The 26,202-nt window shown below is 43.0% G+C and overlaps 1 protein-coding gene across 1 annotated transcript in view; it reads right to left on the bottom strand.

The window, feature by feature from the left end:
* Window positions 1-26,202, bottom strand: part of DIS3L2 (DIS3 like 3'-5' exoribonuclease 2) — a 188,814-nt gene that overhangs the window by 104,785 nt on the left and 57,827 nt on the right. Inside the window, exons 7-10 of the mRNA XM_062006087.1 lie at window positions 24,688-24,922; window positions 11,680-11,786; window positions 10,248-10,495; window positions 3,624-3,797 (exon numbers count right to left, since the gene is read on the bottom strand). Of these exons, the coding sequence (XP_061862071.1) occupies window positions 3,624-3,797; window positions 10,248-10,495; window positions 11,680-11,786; window positions 24,688-24,922 (764 nt within the window). The remainder of the gene's footprint in view (window positions 1-3,623; window positions 3,798-10,247; window positions 10,496-11,679; window positions 11,787-24,687; window positions 24,923-26,202) is intronic.

Below are 26,202 nucleotides of genomic sequence, written 5' to 3' on the forward strand. Positions count from 1 at the left end.
GAAAATTTAGAGCAAGCAATTTTCAGTGCCAAGTTTCACATTTGTAATAGTCCAGCGGAGGTCAATAGGCTCACTTATTATTAGGCAAATAGTAGAGAAATAGATATCCTCAAGTTCTTCCATGTTAGACTATATAAACCATCTCTACTTGAATAGGCTCTAGCACTTTCCAAATGAGTGATGTTATACATTTTCCACAGTAACACCAACAATGGGAGACAAGCAAAAGGCAGAACTGCTTTGCAAAGAACAGCCTTTTTTCTCTCTCCAATATTTAGGTTTTTGTTTCCCACTATGATCGGACTTTCCTGGCTTTAGTTTCTTGTCCCAGTTAAGCAGCAAAGGAAACAAAAAGATATGAATGAAATTAGAAACATTTGGAATGAGTCTTAGAAATAGCTTTTGGGTTTCTTAAGATTCCTGGCTACACCTCTTCAAACGGCCTCTTCCTCCACCCTCATCTCCTGCACCCACCTCTGAAATTCGTGTTTCCTCCTTTGCCCTGACCCCTGTTCTATTTGTCCCACACACCACTGAAACACTGAGTTCAAAGCATAGCAAACAAGGAAATGAAAATTACACGCTGAAACACTGGGAAAGACGGAAACTGTTGAAACTTTGCACCCATCAAATTTGTCTCTATGACACTAACTCTCCAATGTTTCTTTAAAAGAAGAAACCAAACACTTCTCAAGCTTCTAACAGAACACCACCAACTCCAATCAGCCTGAATTATACCATGAGAACTCTGGTTCTATCTGTGTTACCATAGATAAAATCTCTGAAAGTGAAGTTTCCTCAGCCACATTACTCTGATACTTCCTGAGACTTCATGCTCTCTACAAAATGCCATTGCAGTACCCAATTGCCAACACACATCATGAGAAGTTTTTGGTGCTCTTCACAACCAAGCTGGGAGTGCCCATTAAATACTTGTCTAATTTTACAAATAGATACATCCATGCAGGTAAAAAGCAGATGTCCAGGGCAAAACTGCACTAGTGATAGAGCAGAGGGTTCAAGCAACTAAAAGGTTTCAAAGCCATCCACAAGGTTTGGATCTTTTCTCCCTTAAGCAACATTAAAATACCATGTAAATCTTAATTTGTGAGCCATTAGTGGAGAAATGAGAAAAAAAAACAGATTCCTTGGAAGCAATTCTGCACAGGCTATGTAGGTGAGACCACAGGTGCTGTACAAACAGACCTTGCATGGCAAGAACAGGATTGCTGTAAAACTGAAAGTCTTGCAGGACTTGCAAGGAACATATTTACAAGATGGCATGGACAACATGTCCTTCCCTCCTCTTGCCCAGCCTCAGTAGCTTGGTGAAACACATTGTCTCACTTTCATCTAAAACCACAATCACTAGTGCCTCCAGTGCAGAATAACCACGTCTGTGGTCTTATACACTTACTCAGACTTCAGGACATTTGTTAGCAGAACACAGAAGTTCACTTTTGAGGAGGAAAAGGTTGCTTCCCGTGATGAAAGGAAACAAGGAACAGTTATCTAAGGAAGAAGAAACACCCAAAACCCCACAACTTTGCTCAAGTCTCAGGGTAAATCCCAAAAGCTTAATGCATGACACCATAAAATTTACAATACTGTGTTACAGACCTGGAGGAGATTCGGTAAAGATGAAAGCATTTTATATCCAACTCTAATATGTGTCTACTCTAGTCAGATGAGTCATACATAAACTGAATTAGGATGAGCTATTTAAAAGTGTCCATATGAGTTTCAGGAGTAGAGTCCCTATTTCACTGTAATTTACTGTACTCTCAGAGTACTGTACAGTAATCTGTGGGAGCTGACAGATCAGTGGGCACAATGTACAGCAGAGATGGGCACTCACAATGTGAGCTCTCCTGGAAAAAAGGCACAACTCCCACATGTACCCATACCAGGCACCCAGGACTTCAGTCAGCTGCAATTCACTCATATCTTCTTCTGGGAAGACAAACCTCTCACCATGAGCAAACAAAAAAGATTCATCTCTATTTTACTTTCCATAGCTACAAGTCCCATGTTATCTCCATACGTGTTTAGACCAAAGACTAGTCAGTCGGTGGTGTGGCAGTTGACATTAAAAGGATTAGTAAACTAAGCTCAAATAATTGTCTTACAAACTTTGACTGTTAAATGTTTATATTTGAGAGGATCAAAAGGAAATCTACTTTGTAGTGCACACTGTGGTCGGGAAGGGGCAGAGAGGGATTGAAATGGCTTAACTGCAAGACTGTTATCACCTTGATAAGTCCCAGTGTAATAATTCAGCAATAAAAACACGAAATGCACTTGGAATTTGTTTCCAAAACTGATTGTCTGACTGGAGACAAGTCAAGCTCTTTATTTACTTGAAAAGGCTTGGTCAGAAGAGAGAATGCTACTGAAATGTAATCAAGAATGTAAAAATAAGCACTTCCAGTGACTTCCAAACTGCAGCATTCAGTATCTTTTTCTTTAAAGCTACTTGAAGTCTACAGTCTGGATCTGGTATCTGAGTGTTACCACTAGTCAGTCAGGAGTGTGATTCGACCCTGAATTATTCCGTTGTATGGCAATGGAAACCCAGAAAAGCTGAAGCAGTAAGGAGGCTTCAGGCTATTGTCCAGGATTAGGTCCGAAGTAATATCTGAAGCCTGAGTACAGATACAAACGACTGCAGTTTATTAGCTTATCCACTCCAATTGCTAGCATCCATGCCAGTAACAGAGGGAGAGGAGCTTGCTACATAGGTGCTTGAAGTGTCTTGAGGAATCAGGCTTATGGGGGGCTGTTTCGTCTCAGCAATTTGCAAGCAAGTAATGAATCTGCTGAGGCGGGATGCTCTAGCATAAGCAAGGGTAAGAGTGGAACACACCATATCATCTTAATAATCAATTCCTTGTTTTGCTTCCTTGCACCTTCCTCTATTGCAAAGTGAGGTTCTAGAATTACTTTTGTCTTTAAATCTTTTCTAGAAATCTGATACTTTGAAACACAGCAAATCCCCCAGCTTTGGGTAGTCCTCAACCACCCAACAGACCATGGAGTTCTCAAAAGCTGGTAGGAACATCACTAAGTTGCAGGGATGACTCATGTGAGGTAGGTGGACAGCACAGAGTTGTCAGGCTGCAAGGAGGGACTGCATTTGCCAGCTGCTAACCTGATCAGAGCCAGACAACTCCAAAAGACACTAGTTCTTCAAAACACAGAAGTGTTGAGACTAGACAGGAAAACGCAGGACAGTCTCTACCTGTGCTTAAGTTTCAAAGTAACAATGTCCAAGATAATTTGATCTGCCAGGCATTCAGAAAATTTCTGCTATAAAACTACCATTAAAATACATAATACATTCCAGCCAAAAACATAAAGCTTTCAGATGAGGTGTCAAACACGGAGTTTTCAGTTTTCAATAGTTCTTTTGAGAAGAAATCTCTTTGCCTCACAAAATACTTCTCCAAATAACTGATCTACTGGGTTTGGAGGCACTTTCAGAAGCAATCTCTTTCCATGTTAGCACAGGTAATAGAGTACATGTAATAAAATTAGTGCCTTTTCAAAGTGTGTTGAAAGCAAAACAAAATAGCACAATACCCTGCACCAACCCAAGGATGTATCAGATCATGCTTTTTTACCTTAAATCTCTTCTTTTGGCCAGCTCTCCCGGAGAGATAATCCAGGGCAGGCTCTGGGGAAGACATTCCAGGGCTTCGGGGGGAAAGTCAGAGAAATCCACCCCATACTCCGTCAGGATCCCTTCCGTTTCCGGCTCAATCTCCCCGGCCTGCCCAAGACTTTTGGCCAACTGCCTGCAGAAAGAAAGAAAGAAAGAAAGAGATGCTTTTTTTGAAGTGCATTATTACTACTGTCATGCTGTTACAGTAGAGAAGCTGCTGAACCCTCAAATGTATCCTTACATCTTTTCACTTCTCCTTGAGTTTTGGCAGAGGACTTTGCAGGAATTCGGAACACACCATGCTGAAGATGCAAAACAGTAGCCAGACAGTACCCCAGGCTGTTTTCTGCATTACATTTCAAAGGAGGAATTCTATATTATTAGGTTAATGCAGAGGTAAGAAAGAGTCACATTTTAGTTAAAAAAATCCCCACCACTAACATCCAATAGGAATAAGAAGAGCACAGGCAGCTCCAGCATTACACATGGCTGGTTCCCTCGAGATCCTCCTTCCTTTCCTCACCACTGAAAAATGTGACTCACTCCTACAACCTGAAACAGAGAAGAGATTCCCATCAGATCCCAGACAGTTCACAGAAGACAGCTTCCAAGGAGCTCAGCACACCGCTCTCTATCCCAAAGGATATGCATCTCTGCCTGGGCAAACTGCTGCCCTGTGAAGACCCCTTACTGCCCTCCTTACAGGAGTCACACAGAGACATGCCTACAGATCATCTTTCCAACCATCTTCCAGGCTCTTTTAAGGAGGATCTAAATGTTCCCAGTAGGTTTTTTTCCCTCCTCTCCTAACTAAGCAGAAGCCTCTGAACCGAGAACTAACTGGAGAGGAGTCAATTTAGAAGCAAGTCATAGACAGGAGAAACTGTCCCCCACATGCCAGTAGTCTTTGATGAAGTATTCTGCATATGTGTGGATGAGGCTGCTGCTCTATTATGCTTAGAGAAAGTTTCCATCTGCTCCAGTGCAAACCCCAATACACATTTGTCCAACAGCTCTAGTGTCAAACACACGTTTGGCTCTGGACACAGCATACAAACAAGGACTCCAAAGAAATGGGACGTTTGTTCCCCTCCCCAGCTGGTTACAAATATCATAACAACCTATGTCCCTTGTCCCCTTTCTCACCCACAGATTGCTCTGCAGTACACAGAGGTAAATGATTTTTTTTTCCATTTTTTAATATACTGCCATTAGGGAGAATGGCACATTACAGCCAAGAGAGATAACGTTCCTAACCCAAGGAAATTACAACTGAAATTAAGGCAATTCCATCAAAATATGACACAAAAGAGAGGGATAATAACACAGCACAAAACCAGTCACTCTAATAAGTGTTTTTTCCACTGCATAAAATACACAATCATTATATTGATCCTTCTGCTTTAATTCCAATGAGTGAGAAAAGGCACTAATTACTTTCCTAAATTGGGGCCAAAGCGGTGCACTTGTCATTTGGACGAGCAAGATGCTCTCAGGGCTTCAAATGTGCCATAAACCCTCAGAACAAACCCCATCCACGCAGCACAAGCAAGCCCATCTACTTTATGGGAGCAAAGCTATCTCTCTTCACAACGGGAAGGGCTGCATTATAAACCTGTCACATCGTGTAATATGCTGGAACGGATTGCGCGCTTGGTGGTGTGGTAAATCGCGGGGTTCACGTTGCCTAGCCTTAAAATAAAAATGGAAACAAGGATAAAAGATATTTCCCTCCATTGTTTCCATTTTATGTACAAACTGTATGGTAGAAATACGTGCACGTTTGGCTACGAGGCTGAGCTGTCTGTTCCTGCAGCTGGGTCCCAGACTGATCCTTATTTTAATGTAAATAAACGAGGCATCAGTTTTATCTCCTTCTCTCTCAGCAGTAACAATAAACCAGAGACATCGCCACTTCATTTCCATCACCTAGCGCGGAGCTGGAAGACTGAGCAACAATGAGCCCATGGGTCTAACAGGCCCACCAGCACCACCAAGGATGGCTTGAAAAAAAACAAGAAGAGGTAAAGACAGAACATGCTGCCCCATCAAAAATGGCAAGGGCTCAAGTCTCAGGTAACCCTTCTCTTGGAAGGGCAGAGCTGAGAAGTGCAGCAGGAGGGCTGCTGGACATCTGTATGGCAAGTCATGTAAAGCACCTCTGAATGCCAGAGTGCTTTCCAGTCCAGTTTTGAAACCCATGTTATGTTCCCTTGATCCGTTTACTGAAATTAGATTACAAACCATAAGGGGTTTACCCAGAGGTCTGATATAGGACTAATATTTTTTTAATAGTAATTAACATTTGATTTACAGTGTTCCAGGGAACATTTCCCAAGTACCTTGAAATAAAAAAGTGTACAAGTGCCTTTAATTGGGGCCATGTTACAGTCACGCAGACATGATGACTTGCATCAGAGCAAAATCTGACAGGACAGCATGTGATCAAAGGTAACGCATATAGGATCACCAGTGGCCCTGGAGTGACAGCCAGGCTGTAAAGTCACTCACAGGGCTCTGCGGCCACCAAGGGTAGCAAGAATAGTTCAAGAGGCTTATAAACAACAACAGGCACAGGGCCCAGCGGCAGGCAGCCGTTGGCTCCCAGGCAGTTACAGTGTCTGGGGTAGCACAGGCTTTGCATGCAGCTAAAATGTTAAAAGGTTACAAAAATTAGAGTGGTTACAGACGTAAACATTTCTCTTGTGTGATGTCGATGGGGGAGCATTACCTTCAGTTCCTTGAATACCCTTGGACTGATGTCAGACACAGTGGCAGCGTGCACCAACAGGAATGTGTTGTTGGGTAGCACACAACACAGGGTATTGCTCCAGCTCAGCCAGAGTTGCCAGCTCACTGAACTGCACAGAGGGGCTGACTTGCCAGAGCCTGACCCCCCACACCTGCTGCCATCTTCATCTTCATGGTGACACTGAGGGCTAGATCTACTTGGCCACCCATTTCTACACACATTCAAACCCTCTCCACTGCCCAGACTCAAATGAAACTGCCCCAAGTGTTCAAAGGTTACATGATAAGAACTCTCCAAAAAGACAAAGCATAATTACATAAGGCTGGTTTCCTTTGGAAAGCCAGGCAGGCTCCCAAATGGGAGTCAGTAACTTCCATGGGGACTTAATAACCTTACTCAGTCTCTCCTGGAGCAGACTTGCCCACAGCTATCCTACAGAGAGAAACCCTCTTTCAGCAGCAGGAGAACATTCTATGCATCAATAAGTCACCACTCCTACAGAAAGCTCATACAGCAGTGGGAGAGGGGACAGCAAGGTAGCCCACCTGGCTGCTCCCACCACCCAGGGCTCAGAGCTCACAGGCAGAGCTGTACAGTCTTCATAAATACCAAATGTCACAGTGGAGATGCAGAGATGGCTGCAAAGCTGAGCATCATGGAGAGAGAGCTGTGCAAGGGGAACCCCCAGTGCCTGGGAGCACAGTCCAGCCCCACTCTGAGCCACGGAGCTGCCTCCCTTTAGCTGCCAGGCCCTTACCATGGGAGTGCTAGAGCAGCACAGTGCTCCCCACACAGGCAGGGCCATACACACTTCAGAGCAGCACAGGGATCAGCTATGCTATGAGAACACAGCTTTTCTGAGAGACAGTCCCATCTGCAAGAGGGTGCTTTTCCAAGAGAGCTACACTGCTCAGGCATCTGAACTTCCCTCAAAGCTTACAGTGAGCTACACAAGGTAACTGGTCATTTCCCTTCACACCAGTTACATTTGTGAAATTAAAAAATAGACTGAAATGACAGAGATGAAAGGAAGCCAGGTCACCTGGATGGCTTTGGAAAGAGCATCAAGTGAAGAACATTCTGCAACATTTCATTTTATTGCAAATGCATGACAAATCTTGTCACCTTGACAGACCAGCATCTAAGGCCCTGAGCTAGAACGGCCACGAGTCCAGTGCAATACAGAGAGTCCTAACCATAGGTAGGACTTGTAGCTATCTGGAAACGGAGAACTATTTGGAGTTATTTTGCTTTACCTCCTCCCTGAAGCGGGTACAGTTAAATGGCATTTCACTGCCATAGTTAAATCACTTCATTTGCAGGAGGGAGCACAGCAGCACACTCCCAGGGTGTCACCAGTGGGATGTGGAGCCATTAGTTCCTTCCCAGCTCAGGCAGGGTGACAGGGTGACCTTCAAGGGGACAGTGTCTCACTAGTGACCACCAGGTGGCAATCACAACACAGAAACGCAGCCCCCTCCCCAAGGTGACCTCCAGCAACTGCCAAGCTGCCCCTGTGCAGGTGACCAATCACTCTGGGTGGCCGCAGCCACCACCGAACTCTAGGCCAGTGCATCCCACTACTGCAGTCACACCTGGTCACTGTGAAGACCCGACTATGGTCATTTAACTATGCTTGGAAACCTGGCACTGAACTTCCCAAGAGAAAAGGAAAGCTGAGGAAGCTGTGTGACCAGCAGGATGGAGAGTACCTGGAAATGCTCAGGGCATCCAGGAGAAACGGCTGTCAGCTATGGAGTCTCCTTTCTAGTACTGCCAGCAGACCTAGTGCAGAATGACAACCTACAGACTCTTTGGTCCAAACACCTTCAAAACCATGGTGGTGCTGCCAAAGAGCTATCATAAGGTCCATTGGCAGAACTAAGGGGTGCACAAGAAACTTCAAAAAACCAAGCATGCAGGGATCTCCAGACCACCTGCTCTTCTCTCCTTCAAATAGGCCACAACTAGCAACATGACTTATAAACAAGCTTATGAACCAGGCCAAAAGCAAACAGGCACTTTGGGGACCTTCAAGAGGTTTCCTAGTCCTTCGGTGTTTAAACACACATGTATTTATAGTTAAAAACAAAATGGGTCACCAAGGTTTTATGCTCCCATCTCCACAAGCTACTTATTAAGTGCAACTGAGTCCCAGAGGAAATGGCTATGTATGAAGACAATCATGGACATTTTCTTTCCTGGCAAGACCCTCTACATCTTGGAAACTACCAGAACAGCCAGATGAGAATATACAATGTTGTCAAAAGCACAGATTAAAAGATACACACATTAGCCAATGAAAAAAAGACATTAACCCATCCTCCTCATTTCCCCCCTGATTCTGTTGAAAAGGGGAGCTGTTCATGACAAGAGGCCAAGCAATACAATCACCCTCCAGTCTTTTCCCTGTTGGAGTCAAAGACGACAAAGAAAATCTCTGCCAATAAAAAACTTAGTCACAGTGAAGTTCACAGCACAGCCAGCCCCTAGTTAAGTGGGGCTCCAAGGGAGGCCACTTCAGTTCATGCACTGCAGTTTAGCTAGGAAATAGTGAGTGACTTAACAGCTCATGAGGCTCTCAAGGAGTACACGTGAAATTTGCTATTCCTGGGCACACAACGCAGCCACAACTGATAACGAACTTAAACTCAGGGAAACAGGGACTTCAGTTTAGTTTTCTGTTAGTTCTAGAGCTGACAGACCTGTGCCAACACACTTAATCTTTACCAAAAGAAGTTTTATGTAAGTTCTAAGCTTTAGCAGGAGTTTGAGCTGAAGACTCAAAAAACCCCACAGCACAGTGTATGTCAGTTGTGCTACCTCATCAGAACAGCTTCGCACTGAGAAGAAAGTTGGGCTTTTACCCAACTCCCACTACCACACATGCTCAAGGTTACACTCAGATGCCCATCGGTAAAATTTGACCACAGCATTGCCATAGGTCAGAGTTACCTACTCTGGATCACCAACTAATCCAGGACTATTCAGTTTTTCCCAAGATAACCAAACAGATTTATCAAGTCCACTGTTTCTTATTGAGACCCATTCAATAGGAAACAGCGTGGCTGTTCCAAGGGGCAGCCTGGCACACCGCAGCTGTTCCTGGGAAAAGAGCTGAAAACTAGAGGGTCTTTCTTGTGGAGAGGCAAAATGAACCTGAATCTGGACCCAGCCCAGCGTAGGTTATTTGTGCAACCCTAGCTTAAGCTCTTCTCCTTCGTGGCAATGCCTGCAATTTGAACTCTGGACAGAAACAGCTTTACAGCACCTTCTGAAACACACAGTGCAACATCCTCCTGATCTGCTTCACAGACAATGAATCTTCTCTTCATTTCTAGTATTTTTCCTTGAAGTAATGCAAATTTAAAAATCTGTGACTTCTTTCTACTTCTTACCAGTAAAGGCTTAAAAACCAAAGATGAGCCTCATAGCTACTGATCTTCCTCCTCTGGCAGAAGTGAAATATCTACGTTACACAAAGGGAGGAAAGACTTGAGAGGCTGCCAGCACCCCATGGTGCTTGTGCTGGTCAGACTAAGCATTTGTGTGTGTTCCCTCAAGACTGTGAACTCTTCTGAGCAAAGACCATACACTCATTAATGCTGTGATGTGCCAGCACACTGAAGCAAGCACCAAAAGAAATTGACAGTATGTAGCCATGAGATTAACTATCATTAGTCTCACTGCAGTTCATCCCCCAAATACCAGAGGATATAAGACAAGCATCTTGTTATAAAATTCCTGTCTCTATTGTCTGTACCAAACTAAGTGAAACCAAGAACTCGGGCTAGAAATCTGTCATCTCTACTTCCAGCAGCATCCACATACCCTGTTGCAAAGTTGCTGTCTTCTTTCCACTCCACTATGCGACAGATGAAGAGCATATTTGAATAGTCCTCAGGCCTGGTCACAAAGTCTGGAGGGCAATCAGCCAAGGACACATAGGCCCTGGGCACTCTGTGGTCCACAGGTGAGAACATGGCACACCTCTTGAAGAGTTCACTGTTCTTGTCTGCCAGAAGCTTGATGAAGCCTGTAGCTGCTCGGGAATGTTTCTTTTCCAAAACATAGACCACCTGGAAGAAGCAAAGGTTGCTACAGTTAATACCTTCAGAGAAACTTATTTTCTTTAACAGAATATGGATGTACAGAGGCTTAGCAGAATATCTGGAAAAAAATCACAAGGCCTAGATCATGTTTTCCCTGTGTGTGTGTGTATGTGTGTGCGCATTTTTCAACCGAGCACCTCTTTACAATGTGTTTTCCTTGCCATCTTGCTCATGGCTATAGAAGAGCTAAGTGCCTTCCAAGTGCTAGCTCTCTGCAGCAATTTTCTTGATTACAGAACAAAACCAGACAAGAAGCAGATGCTTCCAAATGCAGGGAATTAGCCACAACATACAAGCAACTCCTGTAAAACCTTTCATTTGTATCCTCGGCCTGAGGTTTCGACATTCAGCACAGAACAGGCCAGCCCAAAAACGGTGCCGCTGGCGGATCCAAAGCTAACCACAGGAAAGGATGTGCTGTGGGGAATTTGGCAGTCCTCCTCTCTCTGCTTTCTGAAGTGAGGGGTTATTTTACCTTTATACAAGATGGCTTTGAAAAGAATAATAAATTACAGTATCACTAAATAACTGTTCCAGAGAGGTGTTCATCCAGGCTATATTTTTGTAGACCATAATAAATCACTGGATAACAGAAACATTATAGCTGATTTCCTACGCTTATACAGAAGAGTCCTTCCAGAAGGTTTCAGGAGGGGCACCTCTGTATGATTCTGAGTGCTGGAATTGCCACGCTGGATGAGACCAGAGGGCAGCCCAGTCCACAACAGGGACCAGAATCAAAGGCTGCAAGGGAAAGCGCAAGACATGGAAGAGACCTGACCTAGTCTGACCCAGTCATCCTTTTCTGGTCTCTTCGTGTTCAGAGACTGACTTAAAACCAAAAGCACTAGCAGCCTTTCCAAAGTCTATAAGAATTAATTCTGACAACTTTGGATATCCTGATGCTCATATTAGTATTCAATCTTTTTTTCCTGAATCTTGCTAAGTCATTTTGTGTAACAAACAAAGGGAAATTAAACAAGGATCACTGGTAAAAATAACATGACATTATCACACCGGACAGTTACTCTCACTGAAACAGGGAATGAGATTCAGAGATCAACACCTGGAGACCACAGGGAGGCCAGGGCTGGTCTCTTTCAGCTTTTGGGAACACACACGTGCTCACTTATCACTCTCCATGGAGTTACCTTGGCTGTCCTTTGAAGACACTTCTCTGGAAGGAGCCTGGGATCGTTCACCTTGGATCCATCATCTTGCTTTGTTCTGTGCACACCACCGATCCCAACAGCCTTCACTGCACCAAACAAACACAACAGTTACTGTAGCACATTTCCATCATAAGTGTGTGTTGGGCCTTTGCTGTAAACTACAATACAAGGTGCATGTAATAGACTTGTTTGAAAGGAAAAAGATCTCCCAAGTGTTAGAATAGCCAAGCATGAAGCAATTATTTCTCCAGACTACCACAGAAAGCAGATATGTGTTCACTTACCATGCAAATCTGCTGAGAAACAACAAAAATCAAAATAAATCCCAACTTTACAAGTAGAACCATACCAGCCATAATAAACAAAATGGTGGAAAACACAGTTTATTAAATACTGAGAATTACAGGAATTTCCTGGCATTTCTCAGTTGAATTCATTAACATTATATAAGTGGCCCTTAAAGTACATACATTTAATATTTATTTTCCTTTAAAAATGTCATGCAAGGTTATAAAATGCACATTTGGACTAGGATTACCAAAGAGTCTTATGAAAGTAATCACTGCTATATGACAAACAGTGCTCTGCCTCTGAAATCTCCTGAGCAGATAGCAGTCATATTTAGATCAACTGTCAACTAATTTCTACTTTGCAATTTTCAGATATTCGAGTATGTGAGTTTGGAAGTATCTGCTATAGATGGCTGGCACACAGAATGCATTCAGAATTTGCAAAGATCCAAAGTGATCTTTCATACAATCACAGAATGGTGGGGGTAGGAAGGGACCTCCAGAGCTCGTCCAGTCCAAACTCCTGCTAAAGCAGGTTCCCCTTGATCAGGGGGCGCAAGAATGCATCCTGGTGGGTTTGGAAACCTCCAGAGAAGGAGACTCCACAATCTCCCCAGGCAGCCTGTGCCAAGGCTCCCTCACCCTTACAGTAAATAAGCTTTTCCTTGTGTTTAAGTGGAACTTTTTGTGCTCCAGCTCATGTCCATTACCCCCTGTCCTGTCACTGGGCACTACAGAAAAAAGGGTCGCCCCATCCTGACACCCACTCTTTAGGTATTTGTGAGCGCTGATGAGTTCCCCCCTCAGTCTTTGTCATGGAGAAGGCTGGGACTGGTCCCTTCTGGAGCGGCATCCCTGCTGAGAGCCTGTGGTTACTGCTCTGACAGCATTTTATGGATGGAAACATCCATGTGCCCTTGTCTGGAGCGTTCACAAGAGATGGCTGTCTTTTTCTACTTGTACAGCAACCACATCTATCTCAAGCACGTGCTAAAATCAGGCCTTGAGTCTTCAAAAGACATTTTGCTTTCTTAAAGACAGACCGTGGCACTGACTGCAAGTTTCAGGGGATATAGCTGTCACTGTTTCCCTTAGAAGATATGAGATAAAGCAACGTTTCTCTGTAGCAGCAGGCCAGTGGCGCTCACAGACGTGAGCCAGCCTCCAGCAGAACAGCGGTGCCATGCAGCCCCTGGCCCCTAGCTGACACCCATCTGTCCCGCAGAGCCCCTTGACGCCAGTGCTGGTGCCAGGGTGGAGAAAGGGGGTGGGTGGCAGGAGAGGGGAGCGCAGCTGCCAGCAGAGCCGGGGCGCTGGGGAGCAGCGCTCGGGGGAAGCCGGGCAGGCAGCGGGGAGCAGCCGCTCGCCCCGAGGGGAACGGCTGTGAGCCACTGTCACGGGGGCACGGTCACAGATGGTCCTGCTGCCGCGGGCTGCCTGCGCTGCCTTCCGGCAACCTTACCCCAGCGGTTGTTTGACAATGATGGCTATCACTCTAATGACAAACTCTGGCTCTCATATGCTGCTAATTATCCCCAGCTTTGCCTTCTGATACAAAGCTCTTCAGACTTCGCTTCTCCCCAGAGATTCTTCTGAAAAAGATGATCTAAGCAACTTGAGTTTTATTCTGTCTTTACTGACTTGCTAGCAAGGCTGAGAGAACAGACAGATAGTCAGGGGGTTCAATAAAAATCTGCTTTCCTTAAAAAGGCAGCAGCAAACCCGTTTTCTACTGAAATGAACTCAAGATTTGCCACAACCAGAGTTACTGAGGGATAAAAAAAACCCAGAGTTTCATAGTGACAAAGAAGTTGGAGGAAAAAAAAATGCTTGGATAATTATAAACAGTTTAAAAAGTGGGGCTACCCAAGTCACACACCTTATTTGCTTGCCTCCATTAAGGTCTTTGCCAGCTAAAGGTAACATCAGCCAAACAGACAGTAAAAACGAAAGCAAGAAGCACCTTTGTATTCTTACAAATTTTCAAGCCTTCAGTTAATAGCCATAGGTTTATTGTGTGCCAACCATAAAGACAGTTAAGACAAAGAACAGGATGATCTGTGACAAAGAAACACTCACAGAGGAAGAAAGCAAGGGGAGGTTGGTAGCCTTCCAAAGGCCGTGCCTTCAAGCACACCTGCCACCAGACCAGGGCTTTACTGGAGTGAATTCTCCCCAACTGAACAGCACACATATGTTGGAAGAGAAACCAGACCTACATGTGATGGGGAAAAAACAGCAAGAGCCACATTTAGTGCCTTCCTGCATAGCAGAACAACAGCAGCAACTCAAGGTCCAGCAGGAGAGAACGAGCAAAGCACCAGCAGCCATGGGAGGAACATGCCCTTGTAATAGCACTGCTTGCTTTCTGCTTATCCTTCTAACTCCCATTTCTCCAAAAGTCACTCACGTTTTTACACTGAATCAGCTTTCCCTGTCAAAAAAGGAGCCAGAGTGATGTCCTTGGGACACATACACACAGGCAAAAGCACAGAAGCACCAGGAGAGAAGTGTCACGAGGGCTTCCTTTGCCTGGGATGAAAAAAGTGCAAGACTGGGGCATTGCCTCACATCCTGCTGAATCTGAGCCCCACATGAACCCAGTTCAGATACCAGAAAGCATTTAATTCTCCCTGTGGCACAAGGTAGAACTTGCCTTTTTCCTTCACAGCCAATATTCGTCTCTGCAATTTCAGTATCACTCTCCAAAAAATCCTGGGATTATTAGAGACTCCAGCAGGCAGAGCCTGGGATCTACAACTATACTATCAATAGAAAGAGAGAAGGAAGTAAGTTCCACCCATTTACTTATACTTACCCATCATTCTTAATCAACTTCAATATCTAAAAGGTCATCACATAACATTTACTAATAGGGGACACTCCTGAAACAAGAGACAGGGAAGAAGACATACAAGGAACTCTGTACTCCTGACACCAAAGAGATGTGTACTTCTCTACAGCTTGTAGCTGCTCCTTTTGAAGTCAAAATTCTATCAGTACCGAGGCCACATCTAAAGCTCACAAGTCTACAATGGCAGAGAATTAGAAATGGGGGCTATGACAAATCTCTCTGCTCAGAAAGGACAGCTATCCAGATTTCAATGCCTACCTGCCTTGGTTGTCAAATTAGTGCACAGAAACGTCAGCAATAATCTGCCACAAGAGTCTGATACCCAAATCCCCTAAACACACTTCTGACATTCTCTCTCCTTCATTGCACATCCCTCTTTTCTCCAGTGAAACTGGAACTTAGTAGGTGGAAAGAGAAGGGAGATATCAGGGAAGATTTGGGCAGGGATACACAAACATCTCCCACAGCACGGCAGAGGCACAGAAGCAATCCTAAAGGAGAGTTAACTTGTGAGAGGAGCAGGATTTTCAGCAGAGGAGGTGAGAAGAAAGTCTTTGCATTATGCCAAACTAAAAATGAATTATTCTGACCCCTTTACTGCAGTGGTTATCCAATGACCATTCAATATTTCCACCCTGGGCAAAGACATGTTTTCTGAGAAAGATTTACTATGTTAGCTTGGGCAATACTTCATAAGCTTATCTTACAGTGAAAACACACTTCAGCAACTAGGATCCAGTGAAACTGCATTATAATCTCAATGTTTTCCTTTCAGCGATTATCTGACAAACCAAAACTGTAATGGGCTTTCTTTTAAAAAAAATAGGCCCTAGATACAAAAAGCAACTCAAATTAGTTATGTTATTACTAACAAAGTAGATCCAGCACACTTGGAATTTGCCTCTCTGTAAGAGATCAGTTTAGGCAGCTTCAATACACTCTTTGATTTGCTTGACAGAGGTTCCTAGGTCAAACTTTTATTTTTTTTTAAAAAAGACCCCCAAATTTCCTTTTACAATTAAATTACCATGACATGAAAAGGTGGCCAAAGTGGATCAAAAGTCATCATACTTAGAATTCTGATTACTTGTGACAGATCCAAAATTATTTTCACTAGGTTTGCATTGGTCACTGTGGAAATTTGCAATTCTGTCCAAACAGAATACAATTAAAGATGCAATATCCACTTGCAAATGAAAATATATCACAGTTTCAGATCTCAAAAACTCCTTGGGGGAAAAAACATGTCCACCTCTCCCTGGATGGCAAGAAACAAGATTTTTTTTGTAGAAAAGTAGTTCAGCATTTGCTACCTCATCTCCATACACACAAATACATCTACTAGAGTAGCCAATTGGCTCACTCTATGTGGGTATATCTAAGAATCCCATCAGAAGGCAATATTGATAAAACTGCTCTTCAGCTTAGTGCTCAGATATCAGCACATCTGTAAACCTTTCAATAGCAAAGTCTACTACTTCCTAATGAATTAACACCACTTAGGACTCTCTGATGTGTGCTTTAAATAAGCAGTTCTCAGTATGTTTTAGTACCAAATACGTAAGGAAAGTGGTGTAAACCAAACAAATTTATTACAAATACCTCAAGGGTTGTGTTTTTGGAAGTTGTGGCTGTATCAATGTCAGAGACATAAGGAAAGGAAAACTCCCTTCAACCCAAAAGCGATACATCCAAATGCACACACAGATTTGCCCTGAATTACACTACTCTATTACATTCTTAATTTTCAGGGACAACAAGAAGGAAATGTGTTGCTATTTAGAAGACAGTACAAGCACTCCTCACATTCTGTCACTGATATTTATTGGCACTGAACAGATTTTTCTCCCAGACACAATACTGATGGTAGGAACCAGTGGTTCGCATAATACTCGGTCATCCCTTCACCAAGGATCAAAGCAAAGAGATCTGCTTTCTTAGAAATACCTATCCCAAGCTGGTGGGCTTCAGTTCCTCAAAGTTACTTCAGTACCTACAGAGGTAGGAGCTCTGAGCCTCTCCTGATCTTGGCACATTTTGCCCCCCATTGTCTGCAGTACAGTGGTCTAAGTGAGCTTTCTCTGAAGTCTCATCTAGCAGACTGAAGAGCCTTCCTCCCTACTCAACATAGGGAGGAAGGAAAGTGCCTTGTAACTTGGTACCAGGTACTCTCTACAACTAGAATTTATTTTAAGCAGGGTTTAAGAAGGCTCACTTGGGAAAATATCATGCAAAAAGCAGTATTTTGTGAGAATTTATACCTCCACAAACAGAGCTCTCCACCTGTGATGGAAGGAAGACAGATAATTCACTATGATGAGACTGTTAAACCAACAGCTTTGGAATTTAGCACATGCAGCCTGTTCAAAATCAGCCTAACAGCTCCCATGTGCAATGCAAGAGGGCTCTGCAGGTGAGAAGCAAAGCTGCTCCAAACCATGCAGCACTGCTGGGTTGTCTCATCACAGAGCTGTGTATCTAATGAACAGGACTAACTTCCTTAGAGATGTTTATTTTGAATACTCATTTAAACAAACTCACCCTACCACAGCTGTTCACATCTAAACACCTGAACTCACACACCTGTATGCCCAACAGCACAATGAGGATGAGGACCAAGAGACTTAGGCAATTAGCAGAAAGATTTTTGAAGATGCACAGGCAGAAGGGAGCCCTCAGAGAAGGAGAGGAAAGGCATCGAAATGGATGCATACAGCAGAAAGACAAGTATCTGCAGTAACACAGAGCAAAGGCAAAAGGAAGAAGTGAGTACAGCTGGCTTCCTTACACAGGCAATGCAGCCAAGCACATAATTATTTACTTATATTTAGCCACTTCCATGAGGAAGGATGGGGGACATGGCAGAATGATGAGACAGGAGTGTCGCTTTTCCTTGGAACCTTCCAAGCCTGATCCACAACAAAAGATTCAACATCATTTTGGGAAGCTGCCACCTAGCCCAACAGATCAAATCGTAGCTGTCTCGGTAGCCATGTAACATGACTACAACCACGGATACTCAGGCCGGCTGGCCCTCTCTTGTCTTTGAGAGGCTGCCAGTCAACAGGGGACTGGAAGCTTTACTGCAACAGAATTGAACCTCAAAAAAAACTCAGGTAGTGTTGCAGTCTACATAAATACAGTTTTATGACATTAGCAGCAAGTGAAATTTAGATTTCACTCAAACATTTCCATTGAGTATTTTGCCTATCTACTTAACCTTCTTCCTTCCTGCATGTACCATTTGTTCCTAAAGTTTGTTGTGTCCAATTTTACTACTGCATGGAAAATATGCTAGCTGAATGAATTCTAATGATTCATCCTGGAAACCTTGCTGCTAACAATGGCCATAGTCTAGTATGTTTATCTTCCCACCCACCATTCATTCTCAATATCAAGCCCTCTCATTTACTTGACCTTGTAACTCAAAGGAGAACCACAGGTGAATAATTCAGGAACACACAGTAATATGCTGAACTTAATCTAATTCCTGTTACCTAACTGCATATGGGTTTGTTTCAGTTTGGGTTTTTTTTGCCTTAAGTCATTTGAGGGTCAAGATAAACCAGGGAAAAACAGTGTAAGAAGCTTTCACAACGTTAACTTCCATTGCAGGTTTCTGCTGTGCAACAAGAGAATAACTGGAGCTTATTCATCCCACTGCATTTTATCAATGCAACTGTAAAGACCAATTTGTTCAATACAAGTAGAACACTTAAGTTGTTATACTCTTTTTTCTTCAAGAAATCTGTGCTCTCGTTTAAGAAAAGTTACAGTAACAACCAAAGGAACAAGATCCAGATACCCACAAACATGAACTTAGGATAAACTAACACAAGGCTGTCTCGAGCAGCTGAAATGGCTCCAGCCTCTCTGCTGGTTTTCCAGGCTTCAGCAGAGTGAAACCAATCTGATTTTTGACAGTTCCACCTCAAGGATTTCTATTAAAAGCCATGTAACTGAGAAAATTTCCTGGTGAGCTTTCACTCTGCTGTGGCCTAGAAATGTTAAGAGCTATGCAGTGGGACAATCCATCTCCAGAAAGCTGCAGGCTAGGAAAGAAGCATGAAGACTCCTTAAAAGCTCTCAGAGTGCAGGGAGCCTCTGAAGAGGAGGGAGAAGAACATTTATTCCTTCCAGCAGCCAGTGACATTAGTTGGCTCCAAACTTGTTAGAGATTTCATGGCAGCTAAACTGAAAGAGGGGGAACCTGAGCATAGCAGAAGAACAGAATGCAGTCCAGATTCTTGTCACCAAGGGGAGGAACAGTAGTATGTCTCTAAACTCTGCCTATGCCAATATGAGACACTGCTAACAGCAGGGCTCTAAGTCCCAGAGGAAGATACAGAAGGCAGGTAGGCACCTGGTCAAGGTTAAAAGGTGAGAGAGAAGACATAAAAGCACAGGAGGGGGCAACGGAGAGCATGAGAAGGTGTGGAAGGGCAAAACAGAGATTAAACTCTAGATCACAAATGCATTTTTATCCTTTGCTAGAAGGATCTGAAAACCTTTCTAAGCACTCACTCTAGAGCATTATCTTGAGAGAAGAACAGCTTAATACATGATCACACAACCATCCAGTGAAGTTACCAAACGCTACCACCAGGCAACCCCAAAACAGCAACAGCCTCCAGTCAGCAGCAGGGTGGACACCGAGCAATTTTAGATTATCATTTCTAACCTTACCAAGGCTAACAGAGACTCACAGTTAAATCTGACTTTAAGAGATTGAACAGCATTCATTTGGCCAATGGTGAACAGACAAGAGACAGGAGTAAGTTATGCAGCAGCTCGAATCCAAATTCTGTTGACTCTACCTATCAACCATCAGCTATTGGATTCAATTTTCCATCACACAATCGGCTGAATTAGCTGTCAGTTTACTCTGCCTGAAAATGAACTATTTCTATTCAAACTTCATTACACCAAAGCAGTGAGCAAGCCTCAGACATTCACATTTTCAAATGCTGATTTGCAGAAGTGTAGGTGTAAACGGAAATCCTGAACAAACACAACCATATCTGATTGCTGCCAGTGCAGCCGGGCCACCAGCTTGATGACTTCTGTGAGCCACCTCCTGGGAAGCAGGCTATTCTGTGTATCTGAGGGAGTAAGATCTCTCATGAGAAATGCTGAAAAAAGCTGAGCAAAGTAGTTTGACAAGGACAGCTTTTGGCACGGTGACACAGTTTTACAAACTTTTATTTGAATACCCTTTTGCTAAGAAAGGCTGTGGCACTTTTATGAGCACAGCTGCCATTCTCAGAGCACAAGTAGCTGCTACTGTTCAATCACTGATGTTTCTTTATCAGAGTAGTCAGATGCCAATATTTAATCAGAGACAGCTCACATTTGTCTGAAACTCATGTGACACACAAGTCTGTGTGGGAACACAGCATCATAAAGTATTCTGTATAGAACATGTTGTCCTTTTCCTGGGTTCAGAGGATACAGAGAAGTTTCTACTTTTTATTACATATTGATATAGAGTATGAGGAAAATCCTTCTACTGCAGGAAAAAGTTACAGAAATAATGTATTCTAGCTCAGTACCAAGTGATAAGACAAAAGTTACATTACCTTTGATGCAGTAGTAAATGTGAATAAGAATTAAGGAAAAGAATTAGAGACCTGGCAAAGGTCAGGTCAACTGGTGGATGACTTCTCTGGAGAGGAGTGACACAGAATACAACAAGATCTCAGGGTAAAACACAGAGGACTTGCATGTCAATATCAAAGACTATAGAGAATTAATCTTTTCTGTGTACACAACATTGTTCAGATGAGTGCCAGGATGCCATTGTCTTGTTCTCTGCCTAAATTTCAACAGGGCACAGAAATCCCAGAGATGGCTTAAAGGACACCTGTAAGGCAGCTGAGAAATGTTCTTCAGGCTGCTCATTCTTATTGACTTTGTAAAGAAAAAAAAACCAGAAAGTTTGTTCAGTGTGCAGAGATGTTGACACCTTGGAAATACAGATGAAAGTGTAAGAGGAAAGAGATTTCCAACTTTGCTAAAGAAGATCTACCTCCAATGACCAAAGCTTAATGTTAAGACAATCTAACTGTGGAACACAGTAGTGCTTACTGTGTAGCTATCTGCAGAGGAAAGTGGCTCCTCACTTACTAGATCAGACTTTTCTGAAGATAATCTTTAACCTAATTTCTTTGCAAGGAGAGTTCAGGAAAGTAGAACAAAGTCATTTGAGCGGGACAGATTCTGGCAGAGTGACACCAGTTGCGAACTTTTATTTCAATATCCTTGAGCAAAGCAAGACTGACGCACTTTTACGACTACAACAACTCTTTCACAAAGTACGTGACCTGAGAATTAGGCTGAATGTGATGGTCTCATCACTTCCATGGACTTCTCTCTCTTGCTTACCCCATCCCTTCTGAGCTCTTAGGAAAAGGCAAGCAGGAAGCACAGCTCTCATAACTGCAGATAGATTCAACACAGAGTCTCAGCCTACAGCCCCATGCGTAACCATTTCTAGCAGTTTGCTTCAAGCCCCACAGAGGTCTAGGAAGCCCAATGTACAGTGACTTCAGAGACATTCAGTCCACTTAGATCTGGGTTGTAATCAGTTTACACAACGTTCCATGCTTCAGAGCTTATAACAGCATGGGCTGACTCCATGTTCTTTGCCCCAGCTTGTAACTAGAGATGGAGGGGGGTGACTGTGCTCTGAAGAACAGAGCTACAACGAGGGATGAGATACAGGCCAAGGGAGAAAAGATATCAAAACAGCCTGCGCTCCCAGCGTGACCCAGCGTGCTCTTATTCGAATGACATGTCTACTTTTATTCTTCATGGTTCATTCTGACCAGCAGCAGCAGAACAAATGAGCCAGCAACAGATATATTGCATAATTGTACTCCTCCATCAGAAAGGACAAAAGCCATCTTGCAACTGAGAGGCAGCAATCTGTAGACCTCATGAATATATGAAGATTTGAGCTCCATCTCAATGTGCCTGTTTTTTTGCCCCAGAATGAGTAAAATTTACTTTTTATTCTATTAGACGAGCTAAAATTTACAGAATGGAAGTTACAGAATTTATTCTATTGGATCCTAGAAATCTGGTGGGTTTTCTGTTTAGTTTGGATTTTGTTTAGGCCTTTCATATACATGGATCTTTTTATATACATGCATATACGTATGTGTATGCATACACATAGATATATAAAGTGCACATAAGAACGTGACAGACTGTTTCTTGATTTTATTTTGTTAACTATGATACCCTTGATAGCATATGTGTTCAGCTTCAAACCTTCAGACTTCCCTATCTTAAGACAAAAATGAAGAAAGCCCTCTACAAGTGTTGATTTCAAAGTTGCACTGGACACAGATTATTTCTCCTGCTCTCCTCTGTGCATAAGGCCCTGCACTGCGTCTGTGTAATAAACCCTGGAAAGCAATGCTCTCAGGGAAAGAAAGTAAAGCACTGGTTTTAGTAGGTTAGCACGAAATTCCACCAGTGGGACCTCATCTTCCACCCACCTCTATATTTTGCTGCAGTGGTTGTTCCCAGAAGAAGAAATGAAACATAAAAGAAAAGGCTCATAGATAGTTAGCTTGAAAGGCAAGTTTAACAGGCAGCATCAGCTAAGCAGCCCTTCCATAAGAGGCTCATGTTACACAGGGAAGGACATTTCCACTCCCTACAGTTCAACTCTGCCAAGCACTCTGCCTCCTGGTGCTGGTACCACATTCCAGTGGATGCCCTTCAGAAGTACAGATGTTAGCCTCTAAGGCTCTGAAAAAGTCTATGTTTGGTCCTTTAAAAAGGCATTTTGAGCCACCCCTGTAAAGGATGAATTGTAGCAGGATCTCTTGTCATAACAGTTATCACTGATGCTGGAATAACTAGATCTAAAATCTGGATAAGTGATGATATGAGAAATTGCACAAAAGACAGGAAACAAGCCAAAGCAATCATCAACTGCTCAAAACCACCTTCAGAAAAAGCAGCATCATAAACTTTATATGTATAAAAAAGGAGGGAATTAAAAAAAAAACACAGCAAGAAGAAACCAGAAAAATCCATATGGGTGTATATCCAAAAAAGCTGAAGCAACTGTTACAAGAGGTGATAGCAAAATACAAACTCAGCAGGAATCTAACTGGCACATCTATACCAGCCACAAGGCTTGTTAAGGATGAACATGAAAAGGCCTTGAAAACAAAAGAAAACCGTTGGCTTGGGCAACCGAAATGGAAAAGTAGGCTGGATTTCAACCGTGTAGACAATGAGCTGGTCTAACATTTGCCCTACAATTATTCTCCAGGGAGAGAATCCAACGGCAAAATCCACTCAGATGGATCAGATTTTAAAAGACTACTTGATAACCTTCAACATCAGTCAAGGAACATCTCAAGGAACTACAAAGCACCCATAAGAGTAACTCTCACAAAGCCTTAACACTAAAGCACAGTCATACAAGTAAAGCCAAATATTGGCTCAAGTCTGTATTTATTTTAGATGCTGGTGTCAAACTAGAACATATTTCTTCTAATTGTAATTTGGCATTGCTATCAGAAGCAACAGAGATGCAGCAAACACAACATGTGACTGAGGAGCATTTTAGGAGATTTAGAATTGTTGAGTCAAAGTGGCAGCTCAGCAGCACACAGCTATAAGACAGTGGCCAAGACTGCAAAAAAGATGAGGTTATTAAGTAGCTGTGTAAAACACCTGCAGACAAGACAAGAAACTCCCAACTCAAGCCGTGTGCTGGAAATTAACAGAACAAGATGGAAGTCGGTTCACATGCCTTGGCAGTAAGTCAAAGACAGTGGGAGTACCCAGAAGGAAATAGCATCACAAATTGGTGAGGTGGCAGCTCCATTCATGAGCTGAAACTAATGTTTTGTCATATAAACTACAACACTTCCACTCAAATGTTATTTCCAGTTTTATTAACAGATGGGTGTGAAAAATGGAAGCCTACCAACAGTATAGGCAGAGGTCTGTGCATCTTCAAAAGCAATCTCTTGGGAAAACATAAGGTATTAAACAGAATAGCTTTACAATCACCACCAAGATTTGTCAGAGACCAGCAACTACTTTCATCCCAAGTTACTGCCATGTTTTCTGGCCAACTGGGGCACCATCAGGAACACACCACAGTATCTGTCCCTGCAAACTTTTCACCAGCAGCCAAAGGCACATGTTCAATGTGCCAATTGTCAGAATCCTTTCAACACACAGCTCTTCAGGAAAGGATTTAGTACTAGAAAGGACATGCAAAGAGCAGCATAAGCTTAGTTTAGGACAGGGGAGCTTATTTTATTTTGCCCTAAGCAACACTTGATGGTTTGGATTGAATTCAGACTCAGAATAAAACAGGTTCGCCTTCAAAACAAATCGCATAATTGGCTTTAGGTTTTAGTGCAATTTTCTTTTTAAATGGACCAAATCTTTAAGTTGCTCATAACTCAACTGTTTGAAAACAGCAACAAACGTAACTGCCCCCAAGGAAATACATTCTTATCCCCAAACTGAGACACAGATTGGCCAGCCAAGCTGCAAAGAGGGAAACTGCTACAGCAGCATCTTGAATTAAACAGGAACCAGCAGTCCCGAGACAGCTCTGAGAATTGCAAATCTAAAGGTGTGACTTCTGTTTCGCAGATTTACTTTGCTTCAATCAAAACTACATAAAACCTAGCCCTTAACAGCCATTCAGAACTATGAAGGCAGTTTAGCAGAAAGGGACAGAAGTGATACGGCATTAAGCTTTTATGCTTGTATTTTATATCTTGCAGCAAAGCAAGGCAACAAAGTAATAGTTCATCAGTTTGCTCAAATAAAGGTTTAAATCAGTAATCTACTCACCCTTTTCTCCAGCATCCAGGGAAAGTTTCTTAATGTCATCAGACAACACATCCTGCAAGTGGTCTTGTACATGCTCTGCATCATTATCGTCCAAGTGAGCTTCTATAATGACATCTGGACTTTTAGCATCACCTTTCGTTGTCTCTTGAGGAATGCAGGACCCCAACATATCCTCAGGGACATCTGATTCATGCGTGGCTTCTGTTTCTTTGTCACTACCATCTGGCTTTATTATCTGAAGGAGCAGGGGATTAAAAAAGAGGGAAAAAAAAGAGAGGCAAGCTAAATCACTGGACTGAAGAAAGAAAACATTATCTTTCCTTTTTCATCTGTATCCCCAAGGAGCTGACAATGAATTGTAGGTGGCTGGTGGCACACTGCAATTGCCATGTAATTAGCCACAGATATTGCACAATCAGAAGAGGTACCTCACTAGGATAAAGACTGGAACAGCATGGCTTTTGCAATACCTCAACTGTGACAATAATGTATCCAAAGCGTATCTAGAGCATAACCATACAGTTCCTGCCAAGCCTCTAATCGGCTCTCCAGAACTTGTGAGTAAGCACAGAGAGGGAGGAGGATACGCTACAATTTAATGAGTTGCTTAGACCATTGTTCATCAAGATACACAAATCATCCTGGGAAGTCCCAAAACTCAACCAGTTCCAGTGAATGCTGGGATCATGTCAAAGCACATCTCTGTGAGAGCTCCCCAACACACAATTAGGAACAGACTGAGAAAGTACAGATCAGAGAACACAGTGCCCTGTGACCTGCACAGGAACTGGACTGTGGCAGCTTGGTAAGCCACCAAGCTTTCTATTTATTTTAGGCTCCAGTCTTTTTGTTACAGGCATTCCATTATTGCTGTTACTTACACAAATTTCCTAATTAAATTACCGAGGGGAACGAACTCAATTAAAGTACAAATTACTTAACCATTAACTGTCTCGTAATTCAGGTAACTCAGACCATTGTTACAGATTTGTCCCCACTTTAGAGCATCAATGGCCCAAGGGGAGAAGAAATCATATGTATAATCATGTCAAACAAAGTCATGAAGAACTCAGGTCCCAGTAAAGCAGACACTGGACCTGGATGGCAGCACTCATTGCATGTGACCGAAACAGAAACTGCTCTGTCTCAGGATATCATGATCAAAATGGTTGATACTTTGGATACATGTGCCTTTGTTGGCAACCTTCATGCAACCAACAGTGAGCTGCAAGCACCTACCTGGCCCGAAATCTAGATCCAGGTTTTCGTTTATAAAATGTTTACATCTCACTCAAGCTGTTTTACTTTAGTGCAAGATTCGAATCAGCATGGAGTAAGAAATAAACTACTAAACATTAAAAATCACAAACAAACTGGGTGACCCCATTCCAAGACCCTCCCAGTAACTGTGCTCCTCTCCAGCTGGTACTGACTGACGTTCACCAGGCAGGTAACCCTCTGGAGATGCTCCTCCAAAGACCCCTGTCCTCAGCATTGCTAAACCAGTACACGACA

Source organism: Colius striatus, chromosome 12 (assembly GCF_028858725.1).
Source record: "Colius striatus isolate bColStr4 chromosome 12, bColStr4.1.hap1, whole genome shotgun sequence".
Classification (NCBI taxonomy): Eukaryota; Metazoa; Chordata; class Aves; order Coliiformes; family Coliidae; genus Colius; species Colius striatus.